Consider the following 24,187-nt stretch of genomic DNA (forward strand, 5'->3'; position numbering starts at 1 on the left):
CATTTTCAACCAAAGGTGCTGGTCAGATTGGATGACTACATATAGAAGAATGCAGAGAGATCCACACTTGTCACTCTGTAAAAGCTCAACTTCAAATGGATCAAAGAATTCAATATGAGAGCAGAAACACTGAATCTGACAGAAGAGAAAGTGGGGTTAGCCTTGAACCCAGCACAGGAGAAGACTTTCCGAACTGAACACATTAACTAGGACCTCGAGAAACTGAGACACTTCTGCATGGCAAAGGGCACCATCATTCAGACAGAACTGAAACCTACAGAATGAAAAAAAGGATTTCACCAGCTCCGAATCTGATAAAAGGGCTGATAATCCAAAATACATAAAGAACTCAGGAAACTGGGTATCAAGAAAACAAATTACCCAATTTAAAAACAGGGACAAACAAAACAGAATTCTCAACAGAGGAAACTCAAATGGCCGAGAAGCGCCTAAAGAAATGTTCAACATCCTTAGCCATCAGGGAAATGCAAATCAAAACTGCTTTGAGATTTCGTCTCACACCAGTCAGAACGATCAAGATCAATAAAACAAACGACAGCTCATACTGGAGAGAATGTGAAGCAAGGGGACACACGTCCATCGCTGGTGGGACTGCAGACTCATAAAGTCACTGTGGACATCAGTGTGGCAGTTCATCTGAAAGATGGGATTCAGCTACGCCAGTCTGGGGCATACACGCAAAGGAGGGTTCATCCTACCACAAGGACACCACGTCCACTGCTGCTCTATGAGTGGATAAGGAAAACGCGGTGCATGACCAATGGAATATTACTCCACTGTTTGAAAAAATGAAATCAGGAAATTCCCAGGTAAACGGATGGACTAGAAAAGCATCACCCTGAGTGAAGTGACCCAGACCCATAAAGCCAAGCATAGTGTGTGTTTGTTTAGATGTGGATGTTGGCTGTTGAGTCAGATAAACGAGCTCAATCAGTCTGTAGACCCCCTCAGGCTAGGTGAAGGGTATGGGATGGGGGAGAGGGATCCATCTTCCTAGGAGGGGAAATAGAATAACAGACTAGATATGGATGGACTGGGGACAGGAGGCAGGGACAAGGGGATGGGCTGGGATGGGAAGATCAAACATGAAGGGAGAGGGAAGAGTGAGACAGGGAGGGAAGGCTAAAACTAAGGGTCACCTGAGGGGTCACAGGCAAACCTAATACAGTGGAAGCTTCCTAAACTGTGTACGTATAATGAAGGCAATTGGAATGAAGTCACCAAAGGACAGGGAAAACAGAGCCCTAGCTGGACAGACATCTCTCATCACCAAACAAAGCCTCAGTCCTAGGAAGGGGTTGCATCTAACTGAGTTGTTGGCCAAAGGGATCCCCCAAACAACCCAGACTGTTGAAAGACTCTGTACCGAGTGGTGGTGAGACCTCCTTGCTGAAAATAACATCTACACAACTCACTGGGCATGGGGAGCAGGGCTGGTGCCTGCAAGAGCCTCGCTGCTGCTGGCTAGTGTTCTCGGAAGGTCCCCTGCATGCTCCCAAAGAGAACCGTAAGTACCAACCCAACATAAACCCTCTGATCCATGGCCTCCTGCACAAAAGACACCCTGTGCAACGGCAGCACAAAGCTTGTCTGAGTGACCAACCAGTATCTGACCTAAGGCCCACTCCATGAGACAGAACCCACCCCTGACGATGCTTGGGTGACAAGAACTAAGACTAGACAGCCGGGGATTTAGGGGAATACGACCCTTCTGCAAATACGACCCTTCTGCAAAAGGGACACAGCAATCCAATGATTCCTGAGGACACTCTGCCATGCGCAGAGATCAGCGCCTTGCTCAGCCCCCATCAGAGACCCTTCTCCTGCAGCAGAGGGGCACAGACACAGAGACCCACAGGCAGACATGATGCAGGGAGTGAGAGGCTCGGATCAGCCAGCCCTGTCCCTCCCCTCAGGGATTGGGAACCCTGAGGAAGAGGAGGTGGGAAAAGGGTAAGAGACAGCAGGGATGGAGGAGAAACAAGGGAACAAGGTGCTCTAAACACAGCGGAGGCAGTGTGCCTCACTGTGAGTCAGGTCCCCACGAGCTACATGGGTCTGACCCAGACGGGACTAAGGAAGTGCACACATAGCCCGTCCCTGATAGTTGTCCCCCCCACCCCCTTAGTGTTAGTGTTGTTGCCAACAGAGCTAAGAGGTAGCTGTGGAGGGTCCTGTTCTTGCCATATCAGGTCAGGGCTTTAAAAAATCAATTTTAATTTTTGCTTTACTTTTATTTTAGTTATTTGTTTATTCATGTTTTTGTTTTTTTGAGACAGGGTTTTTCTGACCTGGAATTTGCTCTGTAGACCAGGCTGGCCTCAAACTCACACGAGATTTGGCTGCCTCTGCCTCTGGGATTAAAGGTATGTGCCACTACAGCCTGGCGGCATCATCATTATCACCACCACCACCACCATCATCATCACCATCATCTTAAGCCCATTTTTATGGGATTCCTGAACGTGCAAACAAGATCTCTTTATCTCAGTTTCTTGTGTCTTTTTGTCTTTTCTGTCCTATTCTGATTTGTCTGATTTTGTTTTATCTTTTTGCATTTTATTTTCATCCCTTAGATGCCTGCTGTTTTCTAATGAGAGACAGAAAGGAGTGGATCCCGATGGGAGGGAAGGAGAGGGAAAGGGAGGGAGGGGAGGAAGAGCCCAAAGAAGTAGACGGAGGGGAAACTATAATCAGAATATATTGTATAGGAAAAAACACTCTATTTTCTTTTCTTTTTTTTTTTTTTTGGAGCTGGGAATCGAACCCAGGGCCTTGCGCTTGCTAGGCAAGCGCTCTACCACTGAGCTAAATCCCCAACCCCAACACCCTATTTTCAATAAAAATAAATAAATAAATAAAGTGCTTACTTTAGAATGTGCTAACTAGTGAATAACTGAAAGAAAAATAATAAAAATTCCCCCGTGGAAAAGCGTTCACTTCAGCCCAGAATGCTTTCACTAAACAATGTGCAGGGTGAGTGAGTACATGGTGGAAGACCGTTCCTGACTCACCCGTATGTGCTGGAGGTAGAGGGACAGGTCTCGGATAAAAGATTTAATCAATCTCTCCTGCATCCGGAAGTTCTTTTCTGTCTCTTCAAATGCTTCATCTTTTAGCTGTTCAAGAGGAGGAGGAGGAGGAGTGCTTTTAGAGACCCTGGACTTCTGCTCGACAGACCTTCCATCAAAACTGTAAACCTGTAGTTAGTTTCCCTGAATCACATCAAGCTGAGTTTGGATACCTGCCTCTGTGGCTCTGACTTCTGGAACACACGTGGACCTGCCTACTTCTGAACTGACTTCACAGCCCCATGTCCTGGTGGGGCGCTGTCCTCTCCAATCCTGGCAAAGCCACATCTGCCCACCAGCCCTTCCCCTGTCCTTGCTCTAGCCTGGCAGCCCCTCCCCAGCTCCCTCTGCAAAGCGTCAGATGAGCTCAGGTCCAGAAGCACGTTTTCACCCAACTGTTTAACAACAGTGCGGCAGTGTTCAGAAACAAAGTGCGAGTCGTGGCAGGTGAGTCCCTGCCTTGTACCTTCCGTGCTGTTACTATCTGCGTGCGGCACACAGGACGGTGTATGGAGACTTCCAGGTCTGCAACTGCCAAGCTGCAGTTCACACTGCTCAATCTCCTACTTTCATGGTTTCCTCTTTGTAGCACAAGGCGTCCATTTAGATGATCTTCTAAATCCCCTCTAGCTAGTATGTCTGCCTTGTGGATCAGGTTCCCCAAATAGATTATAAGCGTCTTAGAGGTACGGAGGCCACAGTAACTACTGTATGCTGGCCCAGCGGGTCTCCTAATTTGCCTCTGTGTAGATTATAAGCAGTTTGGTAGCTGCAGGGCCCAGTCTGCACTAACCGGCCAAACCAGAGGAGGCACCAAGAAGGGTCCCTTGCCAACTCATGCCAACGGCTGCCCTCAGGGCTCACCTGGGGAGCGAAGCCAGTGAGGTGTTTCAGGTGACTGCTAACCCGGCTGGACTTCTTGATGATGGAGTGGATGTTGAGCTTGGAGATCTTCTCCATGAGGCTGTCTTCATCCGCTTTGCGGTACTTAAGCACTAGGATGCAAGCCAAGGCCATCGGTCAAAAGAGCCCCTCCCCAAGCCTGAATTCAATGAACCTAACAACCCAGAAACACGGAGGTTTTTCTAAAACCGAACACAACGTGAAATTAACCCAAACAGCAACGAGTGCTTGTCCTTGGTAACTTATAACTGAGCCGAGTATTAGTCTGAGGAACCAGACTGAACAGAGACATGGCTCCCTCCACAGAGAGAGACTGGTGGCTGGGGAAGTGAGGAAAGGCAGCAGAGCCAGAAGGCTGGGGCTGGGGACGCCCGAGTTCCATGCTCAGGCCTGTCACTAATCGAGGCTCAGCACCTCTTCAGGCTCACCACTGTGAGCCACCTAGGGTTAGTATATGATGGCTGGTATACATGAGGTATTGATGCATGACCATTTCACACAGTGCATCCACTGCCATACTTCAGGCATATTCACAGAAACCTCTGGACAGTGCAGTCGATGGCAATGGTGCCGTGGAGCAGAAAGGACACCATGCCCCTGCGGAGGAGGACATTACGTCAGGAGGCCAAACCTAAACGGAGGGCCACCATGACAGAGAGCCACTGCACTGCTCAGTACTGCAGTGACAGGAGAGGGGAGAGGCAGGGAGTGTTGTTTTCTTGTAGACTTCAGCCCAGTGCACAAGAGTAGGGAGAGGGCCAAGCTGCCATTCTGTAGGACCTGACTCAATGCAACCTCCATGCTGTGTCTGTAGAGTGTTCATGCAGTTAGAGATGGCACACGGGAGAGCAAAGCAATCCTGCTCATTATTCCATGGGGGAACGAGTGGCGTCTGTTAGCTGACTGCCCAGGGCTGGGAGGGGAGATGAGGGGCTCACAGCAGAGACAGGGCACTGGGCACAGGTGGTGATGAGGGGGAAGAACCTGCCGTCATCACGGCCCAGTCACGGACACACCTCCACAGAGGCGTTTTCTGCCCCACTGCTCACTGCCCAGTCATCCCTGCCTTGTGTCCAACTGTCCAGAGCCATCCTCGTCATCGCTGCCCCGTCTCTCTCAAAGTCCATTACCCAGCCCCACCACACCAGGCCCTGCCTTGTCCAGCTTTTGGGAAGTAATTCTTTAGAGAAAAGCCTACAGTGACTGTGCCCTTACTCACCTAGATCCTTCCGACGCTTATATTCATTAATGTTAGCATTGATTTCCTTGATGGCCAGGACTGCGCTGGTTAAAGGCGCTTTATCCGGGTGGGATTCCGGGGTGGAATTCAGCAGCTCCATTAGCAGCAGCGGGTAACGCATTATTCTCTGTACGGGCTTGATGAGGAAAGAGCCCAGGTTGATGTAATTGGTGCATCCCCTGGAAAAGCAAGCAGAAGAGGACTCCAGTCAACAGCCAGCACCACGGCCTCTCTGGGCATCACCTGCTATTCCTAAAGACAGCTTGGTCTTTGGCCCTGCCTTTGGGTTGCGTTCAGTCAACCATATAGTCCTGTACCACACAGTAACGGCTGGGCCCTGAGACATTCGATGTTAGGTGACTATGTTGTACTAATCCCACAGAATGCACTACGCACAGTGAGGCAGCCACGGTGCCCTCGCTGGTATTCGCTTTGGGACCCACTGTCATACGGGTGGCTAACCATGGACTGAGAAGTTGCTCCGTTGTGGTGGTATTTACTGGGCACCTGGTAATTATTAAACGCTATTCAAGGTACTTTACAGTGACCCAAAGATCCTTGTGGTGGGAAGAAAACAAGCAGTAAGCAAATTGATATTCAAAGTGGTATCTGGTAGTAAGTGCTACGCAGAAAATGGCAAAGTAGACCTAGGTTTCTGTCTACAGAGAAACAAAAGCAGACCTCTAAGAGCTAGAAGAAATTCACTGAGTAAATGGTATGTGCACCCGGCACCAGGCGGAGGGGACTTACCATTCGTGGTACAGGCTCCTGCGTAAGGGAAAAAGAGAAAATGTATTAGAGACAGCAGCCACTTTCTCAAAAGCCACACAGGACAGAAGAAAACTCTAGACACTAATTAGACAGTGAGCTATCATTTTCCTGGCCGCTTCATGCCAAAAATGGCTGACTCAGTTTGAGACAAATACAAGTCCTTCTTCTGTACATCTTCCCTTCCCTTCCCTTCCCTTCCCTTCCCTTCCCTTCCCTTCCCTTCCCTTCCCTTCCCTTCCCTTCCCTTCCCTTCCCTTCTGACAAGGTCTCACTATATAGCATGGGCTGGCCTGAAACTCACTGTGTATACATGTTAGGCTTGAACTCACTACAGTCCTGCCACACCCGGCTAGTGCTGAAATTAGAGGCATGTGTCGCCGTCCCTGGCTTGCTCTACAAGGGGCACGATCGGGAAGTCACCTAAGATCTCCATTACATAATGGAAACTAGCAAGCTACAGCACAGGACGCTCCGTATGAATCCCTTATGTGTGAAATACTGTTGCGGGCAGACATCACAGGGAGAAATAAACATGGGGCATCTGTGGGAGCCAGGCAGGGGGAGACCACCAAATCTCCTACTTGAGATCTGCCAAGTAGTCCTGGAGATGCTTCTGGATCCTCTCGTCCTTCTCGTAGATATCTAGCAGTGAAATGGCTTCGTCGTGGTTCTGGCAGTAAAGTCTGTACGTCCCCTCAAGTTCGTCCCGGTGATCCAGAAACACGGGTCCTTTAGGCACACACAAACACGCAATGACGTCAGGGCTACTCTCAGCATCCTAGCCAAGCGTGCCAACAAATATAAGGCCATTCAAGTTCGCCTGCTACAAGAAGCAGTAGGATACTCCATCAAACTAATAAAGGCCCCTGTGATAGCCACGAGTGAGAGAACTGTCACCCAGGTGATTATTTTCTCAGAACGTGTACTTACAAACTCTGCCTCTATACGGCTTCCAGCCCTCTTTAGGAAGGCAGAGAATGGCATCTGCAAACACACTCTGAGGCGTCAAGTGACCGGGTCACATGACCTTCTAGTTCTCTACTCTCCAGGAACATGGACACGAGGATGAAGAAATGCCGCCACAGCAGTGGTCTCTTACTCTGTGGTACCGCAGGGCACAGTGATCTACTACTTTGATCTGTACTAGGCTCGTGCTTTGCACCCTGTGTGTGCCTGGTGCCCATGGATGTCAGAGGAGGGCATGGGATCCCCTGAACCTGGAGTTACAGTTGTGAGCCAGCATATGGATGCTGGAAATCAAACCCAGGTCCTCTCTCTACAGAAACAAGTGCTGTCTGCCCCTGAGTTACCACTCCACGCAGCCCCTCGAGTGGGCTTTCTGAGTGGGCTTTGTGATAGGTAACGGTGCGGGATGAGCTTGGCTACCGCCACACGGTCGCTCGGTGACAGGTAATCAACTAGATCAGCGTTTATGTCTGGCTGAGTGGAATCGAAACTGAAGGTAAATGGAATAGTCTCAGGTGACCTGAGCTGATGTCAGTGACAAAAATCACACTCGAAGCGGATGTTAAATTTCAGCTAGAAATCAGTAGAGATAGATGAACGAGTAAGCAAATATGCTCTTTCTTTCCTCTACAGATTTGCAGACAATCAGCAATCATAGGCTAACAGGTCTACAGCCAGTCAGGCATAGCACTGACCCCTAGGTAAGTTTCTACACGATGGTTTATTAAGTGTGTGTGTGTGTGTGTGTGTGTGTGTGTGTATCTTCTGGTTCTCACAGAGGACAGAAGGCATCAGATCCCCTGGAGCTGGAGTTCGAAGCAGTTGTAAGCCACCAGCATGGACGCTAGGAGCTGAACAGGGATTGTTCTTAACTGCGGAGCCATCTCTCCCGCCCACAATGAAAGAGCAGCCGCCTCAACTCTCTGCCTTACTAGAAATATTCTCTCCTTCACTCCTTCTCTGTATAACTTGCTAATGGCTTCACAACGCTTTAATTTACCTTTCTTAGCCTCTCAGACCCTCCCCTCATAGGATGCTCAATCTCTTGTCCACTCACTACCTACTGAGGACTTGGGCTTGAGGCCGTCTGGGAGGCTGGCCTTGAGGCTGTCTGATGCTGGAGCTGTGATGTTCTTGTGCCCCTGGCTCCCTTCCTCACCACCACCGCCATCTCTGTTCCTCTTTCTTAGGCTAAACCTCCTGCCTGGATCTCAGCCTTTCTGTCCCTAAGGCCATACTACTTTCCCATAGATGCCTTCAGCATATCTGAGCCTGCTATCTAACTTGTTTGACTCACCAGAACGAAAAGGAGAACTGCAAACGAACAGTGCAGGTACCGTGCAGGTGGGGGCTGGCTACTCTAAGTCCTCACTTGGCTCTTAGACTAATAGTAGCTGAGGCATTCACTCAAGCACCTTGTAGGGCCAATCCTGTCACTAACAGTATGACTTCCTCACCTGGAAAGTTCTAGGAGGCAAAAACACCTTATACCAGAAGCAACCCTTGCAAACCTTAAAGCAAAGCTCCCCCTTGCAAGAACTTAAACACCAGTTAATGAAAGGACCACTCACTGCCCTCCCCTGAATGCAGCCAAGAAGGGGGAAGACGCTCCAGTCTGACACGATACTTATATGGAGTCCTCTTGACCAGGCAGTCATCTGAGCCCTGACTGTGTCTGCCCATGTCACCCCATGCTCCCACCACCCATCTTGTAAGAGTGCTGTCCCTCAAGTCCCAAACACCAGCTGGTACCTCAGTCGAATCCGACATAAGTGGGAGCAGAGGGGAACTCACCCTGGTGAAGCCTGTTAAGCTGGGCCACCCGAGGGCCCCGACATAACCCATAATGGAAGAAAACTGACTGATTAATCCTCTTGAGATGTCAGCTAAATTTCTTGCTTCTTTCCTCATTTCAACAAACCACCTACCTGGAGGTACTTCAAATGCACTGCATGATCTTACCCACCAGCCTGCCTTCGTGCCTCATGACTGAGTCCAAGGTGGGTCTCCATGACTCCAACACATGTTCTCACCTCCGTAAGACCAAGGTACCCAGGCTTTGCTTTCTAGTTGCTCAACAATAATGACAACAGTGCTCACCTAGCATACATACTGTGTGTGACTGAGTGACCATAGGAACCGGAGTCTGAACGGCAGGCCAGTGAATTATGACCAAGGGCAAACTTCCTCCCCATTGTCTGTTAGACCACCTAAGCTTCACAGGGGTGTTGGTGGGAATGCCTGAGATCCAAGCAGGCTGCCCATGCATTGTCTTCAGCCCACGGCCTTTCCCCCATGCACTGAGGAAGGCAGGCCCTGACCCTGCTTTGACGGCTCCTTAGGAATCAGATAAAGGCAGCATCGTCTAAGCTGGCAGCATGACCCCGCTCTCCTTCTAGCCGTCAGTTCAGACACAGGCACTGCAGCTACCGCCAGGCAACAACAGAGAGAAAGCAGACAGAGTTCTGGAAAAGGTCTGCAAACTTAAAAGAATTTTTTGTTTGTTTGTTTGTTTGTTTGTTTGAGGCAGGGCCTGCTATGTAGTTCTGACTAGCCTGAAACTAACTATGTAGACTAGGCTAGCCAGAAGCAGGTTTCCGTCCTCTGCTTCCGAGTGTTAGGACTGCAGGTGTGCACCCCATGACCAGCTAAACTGGCATAGGGTTGGTCCCCTTTGCTGGCTGTTGCTGAGTTGCTGCAACTGTGAAGGGCGCGTCTGTCTCCACTGAAAGTATTACAGTATGTCTCTATCATGACATCCTGGCAGAGGGTGGCAGAAGGGATGGAGGGCCACCTCTGAGACCAGGCTGTAAAGATATGTCCCATCCCAGGTCTTCTCCCACGCCTGGCTCCTTCTGGTGACTCTGGACCCAGCCATTTGGAGAAGAGTCCACCGAGAGGCTCCCATGCAAGGAATGGAGCCTGAGACCCAGAAGACAGCAGGCCAGGCCAATGGTCCAGCCCCAGCCCCAAGAGAATACTAAGCTAGGGCCATTCATCGTAGCCACTTCTAGTCCTTACCCACAGGGCCTGCGAAATGTAAAGTTGCTAAGTGTCCACTTACGAACATGGGGCAACAGGAAACGGATAAGCCCTAGGTTATGAGAATGATATGAATTTTCTTTGAATACTTTTTATAAATTATCCACAAAAAGATTTAAAATTTTGAGACAGGGTCTCATGTAGTTCAGGCTGGCCTCAAACTTGCTGTGTAGCTAAGGATAACCTTGAACTTCTGATCTTCCTGCCACTACCACCTGTGTTTGCAGATGTGTGTGCAACATCTTAGCAACAAATGCATTGCAAATCACTACCTGGGAGACAGATACACAGAACTGAAATATAAGCTTTTTTTTTTAAAGTACCTATTACTATAGTGTATTCTGATATTTTCTATGTATCTTATTGAAAAATAGTGAATGTGGCCCACTAAGTTGATTTCATAACCCTTCAGTCTGAAAACATCATCCTGTATGACACCCGAACTATTGCTAACCACATCAAAGCTGACTGAGGTGAAAAGAGAAGACAGGGAGGTCACAACCTCTGCACCGTGTAAAATGTCATCTCCCTTTCATTCCACCCGGCCTCAGAAGGGCCCCCCTCCCACCACACCCGGGACCAAAGCAATTGCACCAGCTCATACCTACAGCATCGGTGATTTCCAAGGCTGCCAACAACTGCTTTGAGACTTTAATCACCGTTTGCATGTTTCCAAAAAGTCCTTCAAAATCAATGTTTGGTACCTGAGCAAGAGGAACAAAGTGTCAAGACGCACGGAGCCATCACTCATATTAGAACATTTCTCCAAGGTCATCTCCCTAACCTGCCTCGTTTCTAGAACAAAAGTATCCAGAACCATCTTTGGTGTCATTTTTTTGTCCCTAACTAAGCTGTGGCCTAGCTCCAGTGTCCCCCTAGGGTTCGCTTGTTAAGGACCTGGGGTCACCAGGAGGTGGGTCTTTCAGCAGGTGGGGACTATTTGGAGGAAGTTACATCACTGAGGAGCTAGCTGAAGCCCCGCCCCTTCGGCTTCCGGGATGCCAGGATGGAGCAGCTTTGTTCTACTGCGCTATCCCTGCACAATATCCCTTCGCTATCCTTGTCACAGGCTCAAGAGCAACAGCCTCAACCTACTGCAAGCTAAAGCCTGAGAGAGTGTGCCAAGGTAAGTCTGTCCTCCTTTCTGTTCGTTCTTTATTCCCTCGCCACTGAGCCGCTGAGTCTGCAATTACGGCCTCCAACCCCAACACTTCCAGTGTAAAGGATCACAGCGACAGGGTCACAGGATCCCGTCTCCTACCTGTGCCTGCTGCAGGGGCACCATGACCCTCTCGACGCACATCTCCAGATCCCGGATGTAGTCTTTTTCCGTCTGCAAAAGCTCAGCCACCACCTTGGCTCTCTTCTCCAGCATCCTCTGCTCAGGCTTTTCGGTGGACACAGACCCAGAGGGGGCCGCCAGGGATGAAGACTGGGAGGAGAGGAGCGTCATCTCTGGAAGGGAAAGGAGGAGAGTCATCAGCAGCTCTGTGAAAGGAGGGCTCTCCTGCACTTTGAACCAGGAAGCAGTGTCATAGGAGGGACAGGGCTCTCCGGACTGTGGACAGCCAGGAAATCTGATCAAACCGTCCGCGTCCGTCCACCCTAAACACTGGCAGGGAGCTCAGCAAACTCTCTCAGCAGGGATATCCTCCCAAGTATGTAGGATCCTTTTCATCTTGTCCCCCAAAGAAGCTGATCACCCTAAGGGGACAATGCACTGTTTACTAGCTCTCTGTAAAGTCTGAAGGAATGCCGGCCTTCTCGAGAACTAATTTTATTTAATCAGATAGAACACCTGTTCCATAAGCTGTGCAGCAAAGCCGCCAGGCTGGGTGATGAGGACACTAATGACACAGCTCATTGAGAATATTAATCTGGGGCAGTGAGGTGGCTCACCTGGTAATCCCACTTGCTGCCGAGCCTGAGAGTTTCCCCCCTGGCACCCACAAGGTAGAAGGGAGAGACCGATGTCCTCCGAACTCTACATGCTTGCTACTATGACACATGCACACCACCCACGTGCACACACAGAGCACAGAAATAAATGCGATAAAAGGTTTTAAACATTGTGAGAAAAATTACAGGCAAAAAAAAAAAATAGAACAATTTTTAAAAAAGACTATTATGAGGAACACTAACAGTGCCAAGTTGGGAAGAGAGAGGGATCATCTACCTGGGAAGTGAGGAGTTATTGGGATTCACGCCGCCGTTAGATTTGGGAAAGATTTGTCTCCCTAGCCAAACAGTATGAAGATGGTTAACTCACATAGTCCTAAAAGACAGATATAAGACACTATAGACATTAAGTTCTTTAATCAAATTTCATTTTTAAACATCCTGCCTGGTATGGTGATACCTGGCATTAATCCCAACACTCTATGGACAAAAGCAGGGTGGTGGTGGTGGGGGTCTTTGGGAGCTTGAAGGACAGCCTAGTCTGGAGAGCAAGTTCCAGTCCATCCAGGACTAGCCATAGTGGGAGGTTTTCTGTAGAAGGAAAACAATCCGACATTAGCACTTACATCTCCTGATAATTGGATGCACAGGAGGGGATGCATAAAGAAATGAGGAAGTGTTTGCTCATTTAAGAAATCGAAATAAAAATAAACAGAAGGTGGCCGTGGAGCAACCTCTGCTGAGTTTTCTTTATATTCTGGGACCAATTTGAAAATGACAGGTTTGCTAAGTCAGTACAGTACGCTGTTCAAAGCAGCAGAAACAAACCGTTCCCTAGGCTGGCCTTTCAGCAGACTGGATTCTCCAAAAATCTTTCCTGCGGGGGGCGGGGGGGCCCTAATCCTAAAGAGTTAGGAATGTCAATGTTTACAAGTGGGGGTGGGAGACTTCTTACATTGCAAAGAAAGGAGGTCCAGGCAGAGGGGGAGGAGAGGGAGGGGAAGGAGAGATCCTCACAAAGATGAGGCCAGGGAAGGGCAGCCAGGGAAGGGCAGCCAGCCCAACAGGGACAACTTCAGTATCAAAATTAAGTCAGCTCCAATGCATTATAATCCAGTGAATCAAACAGGAACTGGGAGCCCACGCCCCTAGCACACAGGACGGGGAAGAAGTCTCTCTCTGGGTAGTCGAATTGCAAGAACCAGAAAAATGACAGATTAAAAAAGCCTTCTCAAGCTATCCATAAGTAATCAGTAAAGGACGGGTGTGGTATGCATATCTCTGTCCCCAGCCTGGTCTACACAGAGAATTCCAGGCCAAAACCAACCACACCAAAAAAAAACCCCAAGTCATCAGCAGATGGTGCTGGTGATAATGGTGAGGTTGGGGTGATCGGGATATTTGCATAGTTTTAAATTAATTATTATACATTACATGTTAATTTCAAAAATGAAAACAAACAAAAACCCATAACTACACAGTGGAGAAAGGACAGCTTGACCCAGTAATCAAAATCAGGGTCACCAGTAAGGGGCAACCATAGGCTTCCAAATATGCCTGGAAACATCATACACCCACTTTTGCAGTATCCTAGTCGCAAACTGGTGTTGAAATGGGTCTTGAGGAAACATCAAACTCAAATCGAGAAGGTATATTCTTCAAAAGGCCATTGTCATGGAAAAAAAGAATTGTGAGAACAGTTTTCCAACCTAACTGGCCATTCTGTGCTGGGTCGTGATTTGAAGGAGAAAAGTTCCAAACACAGCAGCGTCTGGCACGGCTGGAGAGCAGCTGTAGATTAGAAAGTGACCACATCAATGTAAAATCTCCTGCAGCAGTGAATCCTTTACGGTCTCACAATCTATACCTATACTTACTATGCTGATAGTTTGCTTGTGCCAGGCCCTGAGTTTTATCCCCTACCAGGCACATAAGGCATGCAATAAACTCTCAGAAAAAAAGAGAGAAAGAATAAAAAAAAACGATAAACTTAAGAGTGCACAGGGAAGCCAGGCAGTGACAGCACACACGTTTAATCCCAGGGAGGCAGAAGTAGGCGGATCTCTTGAGTTCCAGGCCACTCTACAGAGTGAGTTCCAAGACAGTTAGGGCTACACAGAGAAACCCTGTCTGGGAAACCAACCAAAGAGTACACAGGGAGTTCCTGGTACCTTGACAATCTTCTTTCTAGAAATTGTATTGTTCCATACGTTTAAAAACAGCAGCCAATAACAGCTAACATCTTTCTTGAACTTTACGTCACGAGTGGTGACATTTCAGACATCCTTCTCATTCATCACTCTGCTACGCTCTCATTCAGACACCCCTGCACCACACCCACAGCTCATTCATTTATTGCTGCACTGGGAATGGAGCCCAGGGTCTGGCACAGGTTAGACAGATGCTTTCTTACCCCAACCTTGTGAGAAAATCCTAATGAAACTGTTTCAAGTTCTCTTGGTGGCCAGACTTTGTGTACTTGTCTAGGCTTTTTTGTTTTGTCTTGTTTTTGTTGTTGTTGTTTGTTTTGAGAGACAGGGGTTTTTCTGGGTAGCCCTGGTTGAGCTGGAACTCGATTGGTAGACCAGGCTGGACTCGAACTCACAGAGATCCTTTTTAAAGGCTTAGGCCTCCACTGCTCAGATTCAAAGTGACAGGTTCTTATCCCCAAGTAGTTTAGATCTCATTAGTGGCAAACTGACGAGAGAAACTCACTAACACAAGACTATAAAATTCCTAAGAGAACGTTTCCTAATTCCAACCACATGGGAGCTAACTTACACATTATATCCCTGGACTCACTTAACATGCCAATGCTTTAAGGTTTGTGATAATTATCTCTCCCACTTAACAAATTAAAAACCTAAGACTGGGGAGAGTGACTGGCTTGTCCAAGGTTCTGTGGACACACCAGCTCTAAGAATATCCTAGAAGTCCAAATGCTGAACATTTAACCCAGGACCCAGGGCCACTTTAACTGCACCCTTGTCTGGGCTCAGGTGGAGAAAGCCGGTTAGAGCCTTCTGCAAGTCTTTAACCCTCCCCTGGAAACTTTCTCCCCTGGGAATCAAAGATCTATTAGTGACTGACTGGAAGCACAAGCACTGGGCAAGAACTCACTCATCAACCAGAAGCTGGCAGCCACACTAGGAGACTCACATTTTATTTATATCAAAGTGAGAAAACTGTATCCTAGTCATTTCTTCCATAATGGTGATGACACATTTTTCTCCCAACTTCCAGAATGCTTTTTTTTTTTTTCAGACAGGCTCTTGTCTACTCAAGACAAACAAAACAAAACACCAAACCCTGTTTTTTTTTTAATAAGATAAAAAAACACTGTCTGCAAAAACTGCCATTTCCTGGGTACCCCTCCTGAGAATCTGACTCAGCAGCAAATCTGGATGGGATCCAGGAATCTGATTTTTTAACAAATCCCCAGAGACCTTCCTGCTCCACTGATAACCACTCTCCGGTCAGAAGTGTCTGCTTTGAAATCACTTCAAATGTAAAACTGGTATCCCTTTAACCCACATACCTGCTATGAGAAGGTTCGATACACCATTAGGGTTGGAAATATCATTCCGGGATAGAGCTCTAGACTAGGACCCTGGAGGCCGGACACTGATCAACACCACAAAATGAGCGAACAAAAAAATTCAGTATTCGGAAAACCAAGTGAGAAAGAACTTCACTTTCAACTAGCCGCAGCGGTGACAGGATCTGACTCTTACCCTGGGAGCCCCACAGAAGTTCACCTCTGGGCAAATTCCTCCTCTGTAAAACGAGGAGAAGAACACCTGTTTTGCTCAGTCCTTGGTGGAATTAAATACGGTAACTCAACAAAAGGTAGCTCTTTTCCCACGGTGGGTGAGACACTGCCGTCAGCACCAGACCAGGGTGGGGTACGTAAATTAGAAAAAATGCCCTGGGCATTGGTTCAGAAACCTTACTTTCCTATACGAACAAGAGCTGGAGAGAAGCAAGCGCGTGGAGAAAAGTGAGGTTCTGCATCAGCCTACCAAAAACTAACAAGTGCGGTCCAGAGGCCCCATGTCCTTGCAGGTGTTCAGGGGCTGCAGCTGACTGCAGGAATTTAGTGATTTAAAGCAGGGCAAAACAAACTGTTTGCAGGCGTTGCGGGTAGTTGCTCCGCTTCCCGCCACTCAGCCCAACAAAAGCCAGTTCTCCGCTGCTCCGCGCGCTACCCGCAAATTCATTTCCACCAGCGGGTGGACCCATGGCTGCGTCCAACAGACAAAGTCAGAGGCAAAGCCAGGCCCTGTTCCCTTGCCAAGAGAGGTCGGCTGTGCGTGGGAGGGGAAGCCCAGCGCGCTCGCCCTCACCTCGGGTCCCAAGCACGCTCTCTGCACCCGGGGTCCCCACCATACCTGCAGCCCCGAGGCCCCACGCGCCGACGTGCGAGGATCAGCAGAGGAGCTGAACCTTCTCCAGCACCCAGAAACCTCCTTGGTCCCCCGCCCCTCGGGGCCCACCAAACAGGGTTGGCCCATCCCCCGGCTTCCCGATTTTCCCTCTGAATCGCCCCAGGCACGCAGGCACAGCCGCGGGGCTGGTGGTAAAGGATGGAGCCGGACTTAATCCCTGCTGGACCAAGCACTCGAGCCTGCGCCCAACCCTTTCCTTGCTGGTCGCTTTTGCTTAGTACTGAAGCCCAGGAAATTCCTGCTCACTCTTAGCTCTGGCCTTTTCAGCCATCTGCTAAACTTCGTTTGGGGAGGCCGTCCTTTCCCCGGAGTGATAGACACCTAGGCTGCATTGTCTGCCCAGGTGATACCTTCACTTTGCCCTGGTCTTGCCAAGAGGACCCAGCTCTGTTGTAGGTGCTACCCTCAGGAGGCAGAGAGGTCTCAGGTGCGCCGGTGTCAGGGCAGTCAGAAGCCAAAACTAGGTTGAGTGGAACCTGGAGCCCCTTCACACATTACAAACATTTACACTTTAAAGGAATCTAGGGAAAAGAAACCTTCAATGTGTCATTCTGTAAATAAATAAAGAGGAAAAGAACTGGGGTGGGGTGGGGGTGGGAGAGAGGATGAAGGAAACACTGCCATATATTTCTAAATACACTTGTATAAAATCACCATTGAGTCTGCCTCAGGGAAGTTGATATCTGAATCCAACTGGTACTTTTGAAATTTTGCTGAGTGCTACAGGCAGACACCAGGACCTGGTACACTTCTAGCTAACACTCCACCAACACTGCCAGCTCCCAGTAGGGAGTTTTTGGTGTTACAAAAGAGCGTAATGAATCGTTAGGGGGAAAACAAAGCAAACAAAACCAACAAACAAAGTGGCACCCGAGATACCTCGGTGGGGTGAAACTCTAGGCAACTGCCTTTGGGGTGGCCCCTCCCAGAGCTGACAAGTACCTGCCTCCCTCCCCAGGCTGCATGGTGGGCCATTGCTTCCCTCCACCCTTGAAGGGGCACCTTCGAGTTTGTAAAATGTATTTAACCGGATATTTAGATGGCACTTAGGATGCATGGCAAACACTGCTACAACGCTTGCCTCCTCTGACAACCTCCTGCCACCACTTCTGACATCAGTGGTGGAGAAAGGGAGCAGCCAAGCTCCCCGCCAGAGCTGTTTTCCTTCTACCCTGGCTGCTTTTCCTGCCACTTGGGACCGAGATGCCATTTTTGGTTTTGGTAGCCATCTAATGGCTAAGGACGAAGGGGGGATAGTTTTAAAGTCGAATTCTACACAGTCCTCACAGTCCCAGGTCAGCCATCACAACTGCATAGCGATGCCCTTGGTACAAAGGCTGTACTCAAATGTCAGTCTGGTAAGCCCCAAGTATAAAGCAAACTGAAAACCCATCAGATAAAATCTGATTATCGAGCACAGTGAATATTCAATGACATTCCAGGGATTATGACAGAAACTGTGTGGGAGAAGGGGTGAAGGGAGGGGCCTTTCATTTTAAAAATTAAAAGGTCAGCAAAGAGAACATGGACAGTAGATATATTTTCTCCGGTTCTTACTTTTAGAAGGCTTTTTGTTTGTTTATTTATAGAAGTACTCCAACTGGAGCCCAGAACCTCAAACTCTACCTCTGAAGTAAGCAGTTCCGACAGTTCAAACAGACCTTTTAACACGGGGTTCACTCTTAGGAACTTACTGTGTAAATAGTTGGACAAGTGCACATACATCTTTGATCAGAGATAGTTACCAGAGATGTAAGCCATTAAGAGCACTTACTGCTTTTGCAGGGGACTCAGGTTGGGTCCCCAGTGCTCACAGGGTGGCTGACAGCCCTCACTCCAGTTCCAGGGTCCCTGGCGCCCCCTTCTAGCCTCTGTGGGCACTGCAAGCATGTGATGCCAAAGTATACACAGAGGTGAAACACCAACACACATTCATTTCTTTTGTTTTTTAACTAAATAAAAAATAAAGCTTAAACAAAACAGCAAGCATAGAAACCAACTAAACACACAACCGAACGTTCCTCCAAAGCAGCCTGGTTAAATAAATGATGACGTATTCATGTAACGGGAACTCTTCCAGTCACTACGATTTATTTGCAGGGATGGGATGAGGCTCAGTGAGTAGCGCTAGCTGAACATGCACAAGCCTTGACATTGATCGCCACACTTCCCGACCCAGGTGTGCTGGTGCAAAGCTGTAAATTCCAGCCCTCGGTAGGCAGAGGGTGGAGAATCAGAAGATCAGGGTCATCCTCAGCCACACAGTGTATCTGAAGGTACCCTGGGCTACATGAGACTTCATTTTGATAGAAAAGGGGCTGGGGGGGTTGGGGATTTAGCTCAGTGGTAGAGCGCTTGCCTAGAAAGCGCAAGGCCCTGGGTTCGGTCCCCAGCTCTGAAAAAAAGAAAAAGAGAAAAAAAAAAAAAAGAAAGAAAGAAAAGGGGCTGGGATATATAGAGGCATAGGTGCCTGTGCACTAAAATGCAATGATATTTAATGTGTGCTGTTGAAAACAATCAGTATACAAGCCAGCTTATGAAAGAACTGTGATTTTGTTGAAAGGGAGATTCGTTTATTTTAATTAAAATTTTAATTTATTGATTCTTATTCTCTCTCTCTCTCTCTCTCTCTCTCTCTCTCTGTGCGTGAGACACACACACACACACACACACACACACACACACACACACACACACACGCCCTGTAAAGTGGGGGAAAGATCTTTGCTGTAATACAAGTGTGCTCTACCACTAACAGTCAATTACTTTGTAAATCTTTCTCAAACTCTTTTTCACTTAACAATCTGTGATGTCTTTCCTGACTTATGACTTAATCTCTTTAAACTGATGACAAAATCAGGCAATAAAGATGACACCCGGTAAAGGGAAAGGCAGCAGGGCAGCCATCTTGGCTGGCCATCCTTGCTTTCCTTAGCTTTTTTCTGTGTAGATGCAGCCTGTGCAGTAGCAAGCAAGCCCCCAGAGGAAGCAGCCTCAGGATCTGCCCTTCCTTACCTCAGCCCGCCAGCAGGAGTCATAAATCCTGGTTTTCTATATTCCCGTGCCTTGCCCCAGCCCACCGACCCAGCCCCCATTCTTTTCCTCTAGTGCCCACTTCACTTGTGTCTGGAGGCAGCTTGCCCTTTCTCTGTGAGACTGTCAGACTGGGCTTGCTGTCTTCTTCGGGGATCATGGGAAACTTTTTAGAGATCGCCGAACTTCACTGCTGAATCCTCAGGCCCCTAAATCCCAACAGCATCAGACCCCGCCCCCCACCCCCACCTTTGTTTGTCAGGGACTGCCGGCTTAGGCCTAGAGCTGGGAGAAAATCCCTGCTGGGAGGGACAGATTCTTGGAGCTAGCTAGAAGCCAAGCCCCTCTCCATACTTTGTTCTCCAGACCCTTATCCATGTTCCCATCTAGAATCCATGCTAGTCTGTAAGTCTGCAGTTTATCACCAAAGAACGCAAGGGGCAACTGAGACAGCATTTCTGAACACGCACACAGAGCTGTTGGAAGCTTCATGCTGGGTTACTTTTAGGTTTTTAGGCAGAAGTAAAACAATAAGTTAAAGATAGATCATTAACTAGAAATATTAATATAATATTTCACTGCCCAATATGAGGACTTTGAGAGTGTGGAGGGACAGCTCCACTAAGAGAAGGGGCACACACTGCTCTTCCGAGGACTTGAGTTCAGTTCCCAGCACTCCTGCTAGCTCCCAGGTCCTTATAACTCCAACTCCAAAGGACGACACATACTCTTTTTTGGATTCTGCTGGTACTGTGGTCACGTGCACAAACCCACATACAAATGCATATAGTTAAAAAATACAAATAAAATCTTTAAAACAATTTTTAATAGAATTTTTCTGTCAGCTAATAAATTTTTTTTCTTTCTCTTTATTATTTTGGTTTTTTGTTTGCTCATGTAGCCTAGGCTAGCCAAGGACTTACTAAGTTGCTAAGTGGCTTTCAACTCCTGATCCTTTTGCCGTTATCTTTCAAGTGCAGGAATTACACACACACAGCACTGTGTACTGCGAAAGAAAACTTTTCATGATTAATGTTGTCATGTCGCCCGCACTGGCCTGGGACGCGGTATTCCTTATGCTTTCCTCTCACAGTACTGACAAGCATGTGCCACTGCTGACCCACCCTTTTGCTGAGGGTCACACCTGGCTTCTGGCTCTCTCCTGCCCCACTTGGTGACCCACACTTCCTTTGGTGTATTTGCTTCCTCTTCTTTCCTTTTGGTCTCATGGATGGCTGTGCCTTTCTTAACAGACTGGTGGGCTGTCCAGGCAGTGTGAACTTAGAGCCTCTAGTCACATCACATCCATGATCTGGAGATGGGGGAAGATGAATACCACTTATGTTGTAACGTGGTCTTGAGCCCGTGGGAGCGAGGGGTGGACAGTTATGGCCAGAAAGGGATGTGAGTAGGCTAGAAATGGCCCCATGAGTAAAAACCTGAGTTGGATCCCTTGGCTCTGCAGAGAGGTGGCGGGTGCGGACCGGCCCCACAAAGCTGTTCTTTGACCTCCACATGCCATCCCACCAATAAATCTGAAAATTATATAGACTGTTAACCTTTAAAAAGACGTGGTACATGTAGGTGTCCAATTGGCAAGGGTGGGGCTGTGGCCGTTAGTGTTACTCATCAGCTTGACAGGGTATACTGTGTGGAACAATAGGCCTCTGGCATCTTAGCCCTATTAATCGGTGTGGGAGACCCCTAACTGCGGGTAGGACCATTCCCGGGCTGGGAATTCAGCACTGTATAACAGAGGAAGTCGGGTACGTAGTACGGCGCATGCACTGTTCTCCTGACCGTGGACGGAATGTGACCGTCTCCTTCAGCCTCAACTGTGGACGCAATGGGACCGTACAACTCCTGCTGCCTCAGTTTCCCTGTGTTGACAGTTTGGTACCTGCATTGCCAGCTAAAATAAACCTTTCCTCTTTAAAGTTGCTTTTGTTAGAGTATTTATCCCAGTAACAAGAAAAGAAACCCACACTCCTGGTAACGTTCACCGTGCCTCTGCTATTCCGTGCCCTACCTACTACCAAAGGGGAGCTCCGCTCAGGTCACAGCAGCCTCTCTGCTGTGTGACATGCGTTCTACCCCTAGTACCTCCCTCTCTTCTACATTTGTTTAAGAAGAATGAATGGACCCAGTCTTCTGGCTTCAATGCAGCAGACGTGGCAGTCTGGGCAGTTACGAGTCCCTCCAGATCTAGGCTCGCCTGGGCTGCCTTGGATGTTTGTCAGTTTCTCTGTGTGCTCTCTCCTCTCTCATAAATTAAGTACTTTCAATTTAAGAGCTTTTTAAACATTTTAAAACGTGAACTACATCTTCCTCAGTGCATGGATATATACATTTATAAAATGGATGCACATATATGTATGTATACTTACATATACATAAAACATGCCTTTTGACAATTTTAGCTGTATTTTTAAATTTTACCATTAACTTACTTTAATTAGATGTAGTGGATCACACCTGTAACCCCAGCCCTTGGGGGTTAGAGGAGGGAGGCTGAGGCAGAAAGATTGCTCTTGAGTTTAATGTGAGTCTAGGCTATACAATAAGTCCTAGGGCTAACCTGGCCTGAGAATCTGAGAGAGACCATCTCAATACAACAGTAAAGAAACAACAACAACAACAAAAACAACAACAAAAGCCAGGCATAGTGGCATGGATTTAATCCTAGCATTCGGGAGGCAGAGGCAGGAAGAAGAGGAGCCAGCCTGGGCTACATAACAAGTTCCAGGCCAGCCAAGGCTATATAGAAAGACTCTGTTTCAAAACAAGCAAATAAATAAAAAGCAACAAACAAAAAACGTGGGGGAGCCTCACAACTTTTATTTTTCAGAAATGCTGGTTGCAGCCCACTAAATATACTTTAAAACCCAATCACGTGTGCTGGAGAGCGGCTCAGCAGTTAAGACAACTCATCCTTGCAGAGGACCTGGGTTTGCTTCTTAGCACCCGCATGGTGGCTCCCAGCAACCTGTGACTCCAGTCCCAGGAGATCTGACATCTTCTGACCCATGAGTCACAGACATACATGGAAGAAAAACACTCATACATACAAAGTAATAAGAAAACCCAATTATGAAAATTATCCATTATTTATTAGAAACATTAGATCTGTTAGAATTGATATAAAAAGACGCCGTCACCTTCTCAACCTGGAGCCTTTAGCCTCGGTCTCCACCAGAGTTCTTTCAGATTCTTCTCTGTGAGGATCCTTCCTCTCCAGACCCTAACATCACTTACATCCAGCCCAGGTAACATGGAGTTTGAGACACAGGATTCGACACACCAGGTCCTTTCCTGTCATAACCACTAACATTCTTAGCAGCATAAAACCTTAAAGGTAACTGGTGGCTTCTGTCCTGCTGACCTTCCTACTGATTACTAATTAGCAGCTCCAGACACGGCATTAAGACCATAATTATGTGTAGGCATTTCGAAACTATCAAAAGCAGCGCAAACCGAAGAGGACATGACTCAAAGCAAGAAAATGCAGCTAGGCCACATTTATATTCATCCATTTACTCCCCGAGACCATTTCCGGCCTTTGACAAGTCAGGGGATAAAATACCAGAAGACAGCCAACAGGTAGCCTGGACCAAAAGCTAGAGATCAAGTCGAAGGCCAGGAAAGGGCTAGGTTTAAGGAAGAGCTCCTACAGTGAAGCCAGTGAGGGGAAGACCCCAACACCTATGGAGAAGTCCCCTCAAATCCTATGCACACGGGTGAAGACAGCCTCCCAGTGAGGAGCGTCACTCAGTTTTCACAGAAACCTGACACTTTAGGAGAGAAGGCCTCCTAAGTCCACAGACCACACCCTAGGGCCAAGGTCCAAAACTATAGCAGACACAGCCCAACCGACCCAGGACAGATGTACACAGAAGGAATGGGTGAGGCTAGGGAGAGGTGAGGAGAGAGAAAGCAGGGGAAAGGTCTGGCCTCTGGCTTGCGAAAGGGGCTGGGTACAGCCACAGAGTAACTGCTTCTCTGGTGGGTGGACGGGAGGGATGGGACCTGGAGGGGAGAGACAGATGGGACGTTTTACCCTTAGCTGAAGTGTTTACAAATGTCCAACAGGAGCAGTGTCTATAAACCTGTGCCTTGGGGACCATCAAGTGATGGTCTAGTGGGGCGGGTGATCTGTAAGGGGAAAGGGAATCAGTGGGTCTCACACACACACACACAGCCATGCACACGTGCACGCATAGACACACAGACATGCACACGTGCACACACACACAAACATGCACACATGCACGCACAGACACAAACACACACAAGCACACATGCACACGCACATGTGCACACACACAAGCGCACACACACACAAGCACACACACACATGCACACACATGCACAGACACACAGACATGCTCACTCACGCAACACACACAGACATGCACACGTGTGCACACACAGAAACATGCACACACGCATGCACACACTAGTATACAAGCAGTTACTATATTCCAGACATGTGAGCAATATCTTTTAAAAACATTTTTTAAAATATGTATGTGTGTTTTGCTTGCATGTACATGTGTGTTCCATACATGCCTGGTGCTCATGAAGACCAGAAGAGGGTACCTGTTACTCTGCAAATGGAGTAACAGGAGGTTATGAGCCATGATGGTGCTTGGAACTAAACCTAAGTCCTCTGCAAGGGCAGCAGGAGTTCAAAACCACTGAGCCAGCCCCATGGATAATACCATGGCTAGCCAATAGGGAATCTAAAGCTCAGAGGCTAAGCAATTTGCCTAAAATAACACGGTTGGTAAATA

The 24,187-nt window shown here is 48.1% G+C and overlaps 1 protein-coding gene across 7 annotated transcripts in view; it reads right to left on the bottom strand.

Moving 5' to 3' along the window:
* Positions 1-24,187, bottom strand: part of Dnmbp (dynamin binding protein) — a 94,321-nt gene that overhangs the window by 13,633 nt on the left and 56,501 nt on the right. For 3 of the 7 annotated variants that reach the window (XR_015627199.1, XM_087564079.1, XM_087564080.1), the window contains 6 exons: positions 11,276-11,469; positions 10,619-10,718; positions 6,576-6,735; positions 5,215-5,414; positions 3,957-4,087; positions 3,036-3,140 (listed from right to left, as the gene is read on the bottom strand). Coding sequence is in view for 6 of the 7 variants with exons in the window: in XM_087564079.1 (XP_087420205.1) it covers positions 3,036-3,140; positions 3,957-4,087; positions 5,215-5,356 (378 nt within the window). In the remaining variant the exon portion in view is untranslated. 7 annotated transcript variants of the gene reach the window in all.

This window comes from Rattus norvegicus, chromosome 1 (genome assembly GCF_021556685.1).
Source record: "Rattus norvegicus strain SHRSP/BbbUtx chromosome 1, alternate assembly SHRSP_T2T, whole genome shotgun sequence".
Lineage (NCBI taxonomy): Eukaryota > Metazoa > Chordata > Mammalia > Rodentia > Muridae > Rattus > Rattus norvegicus.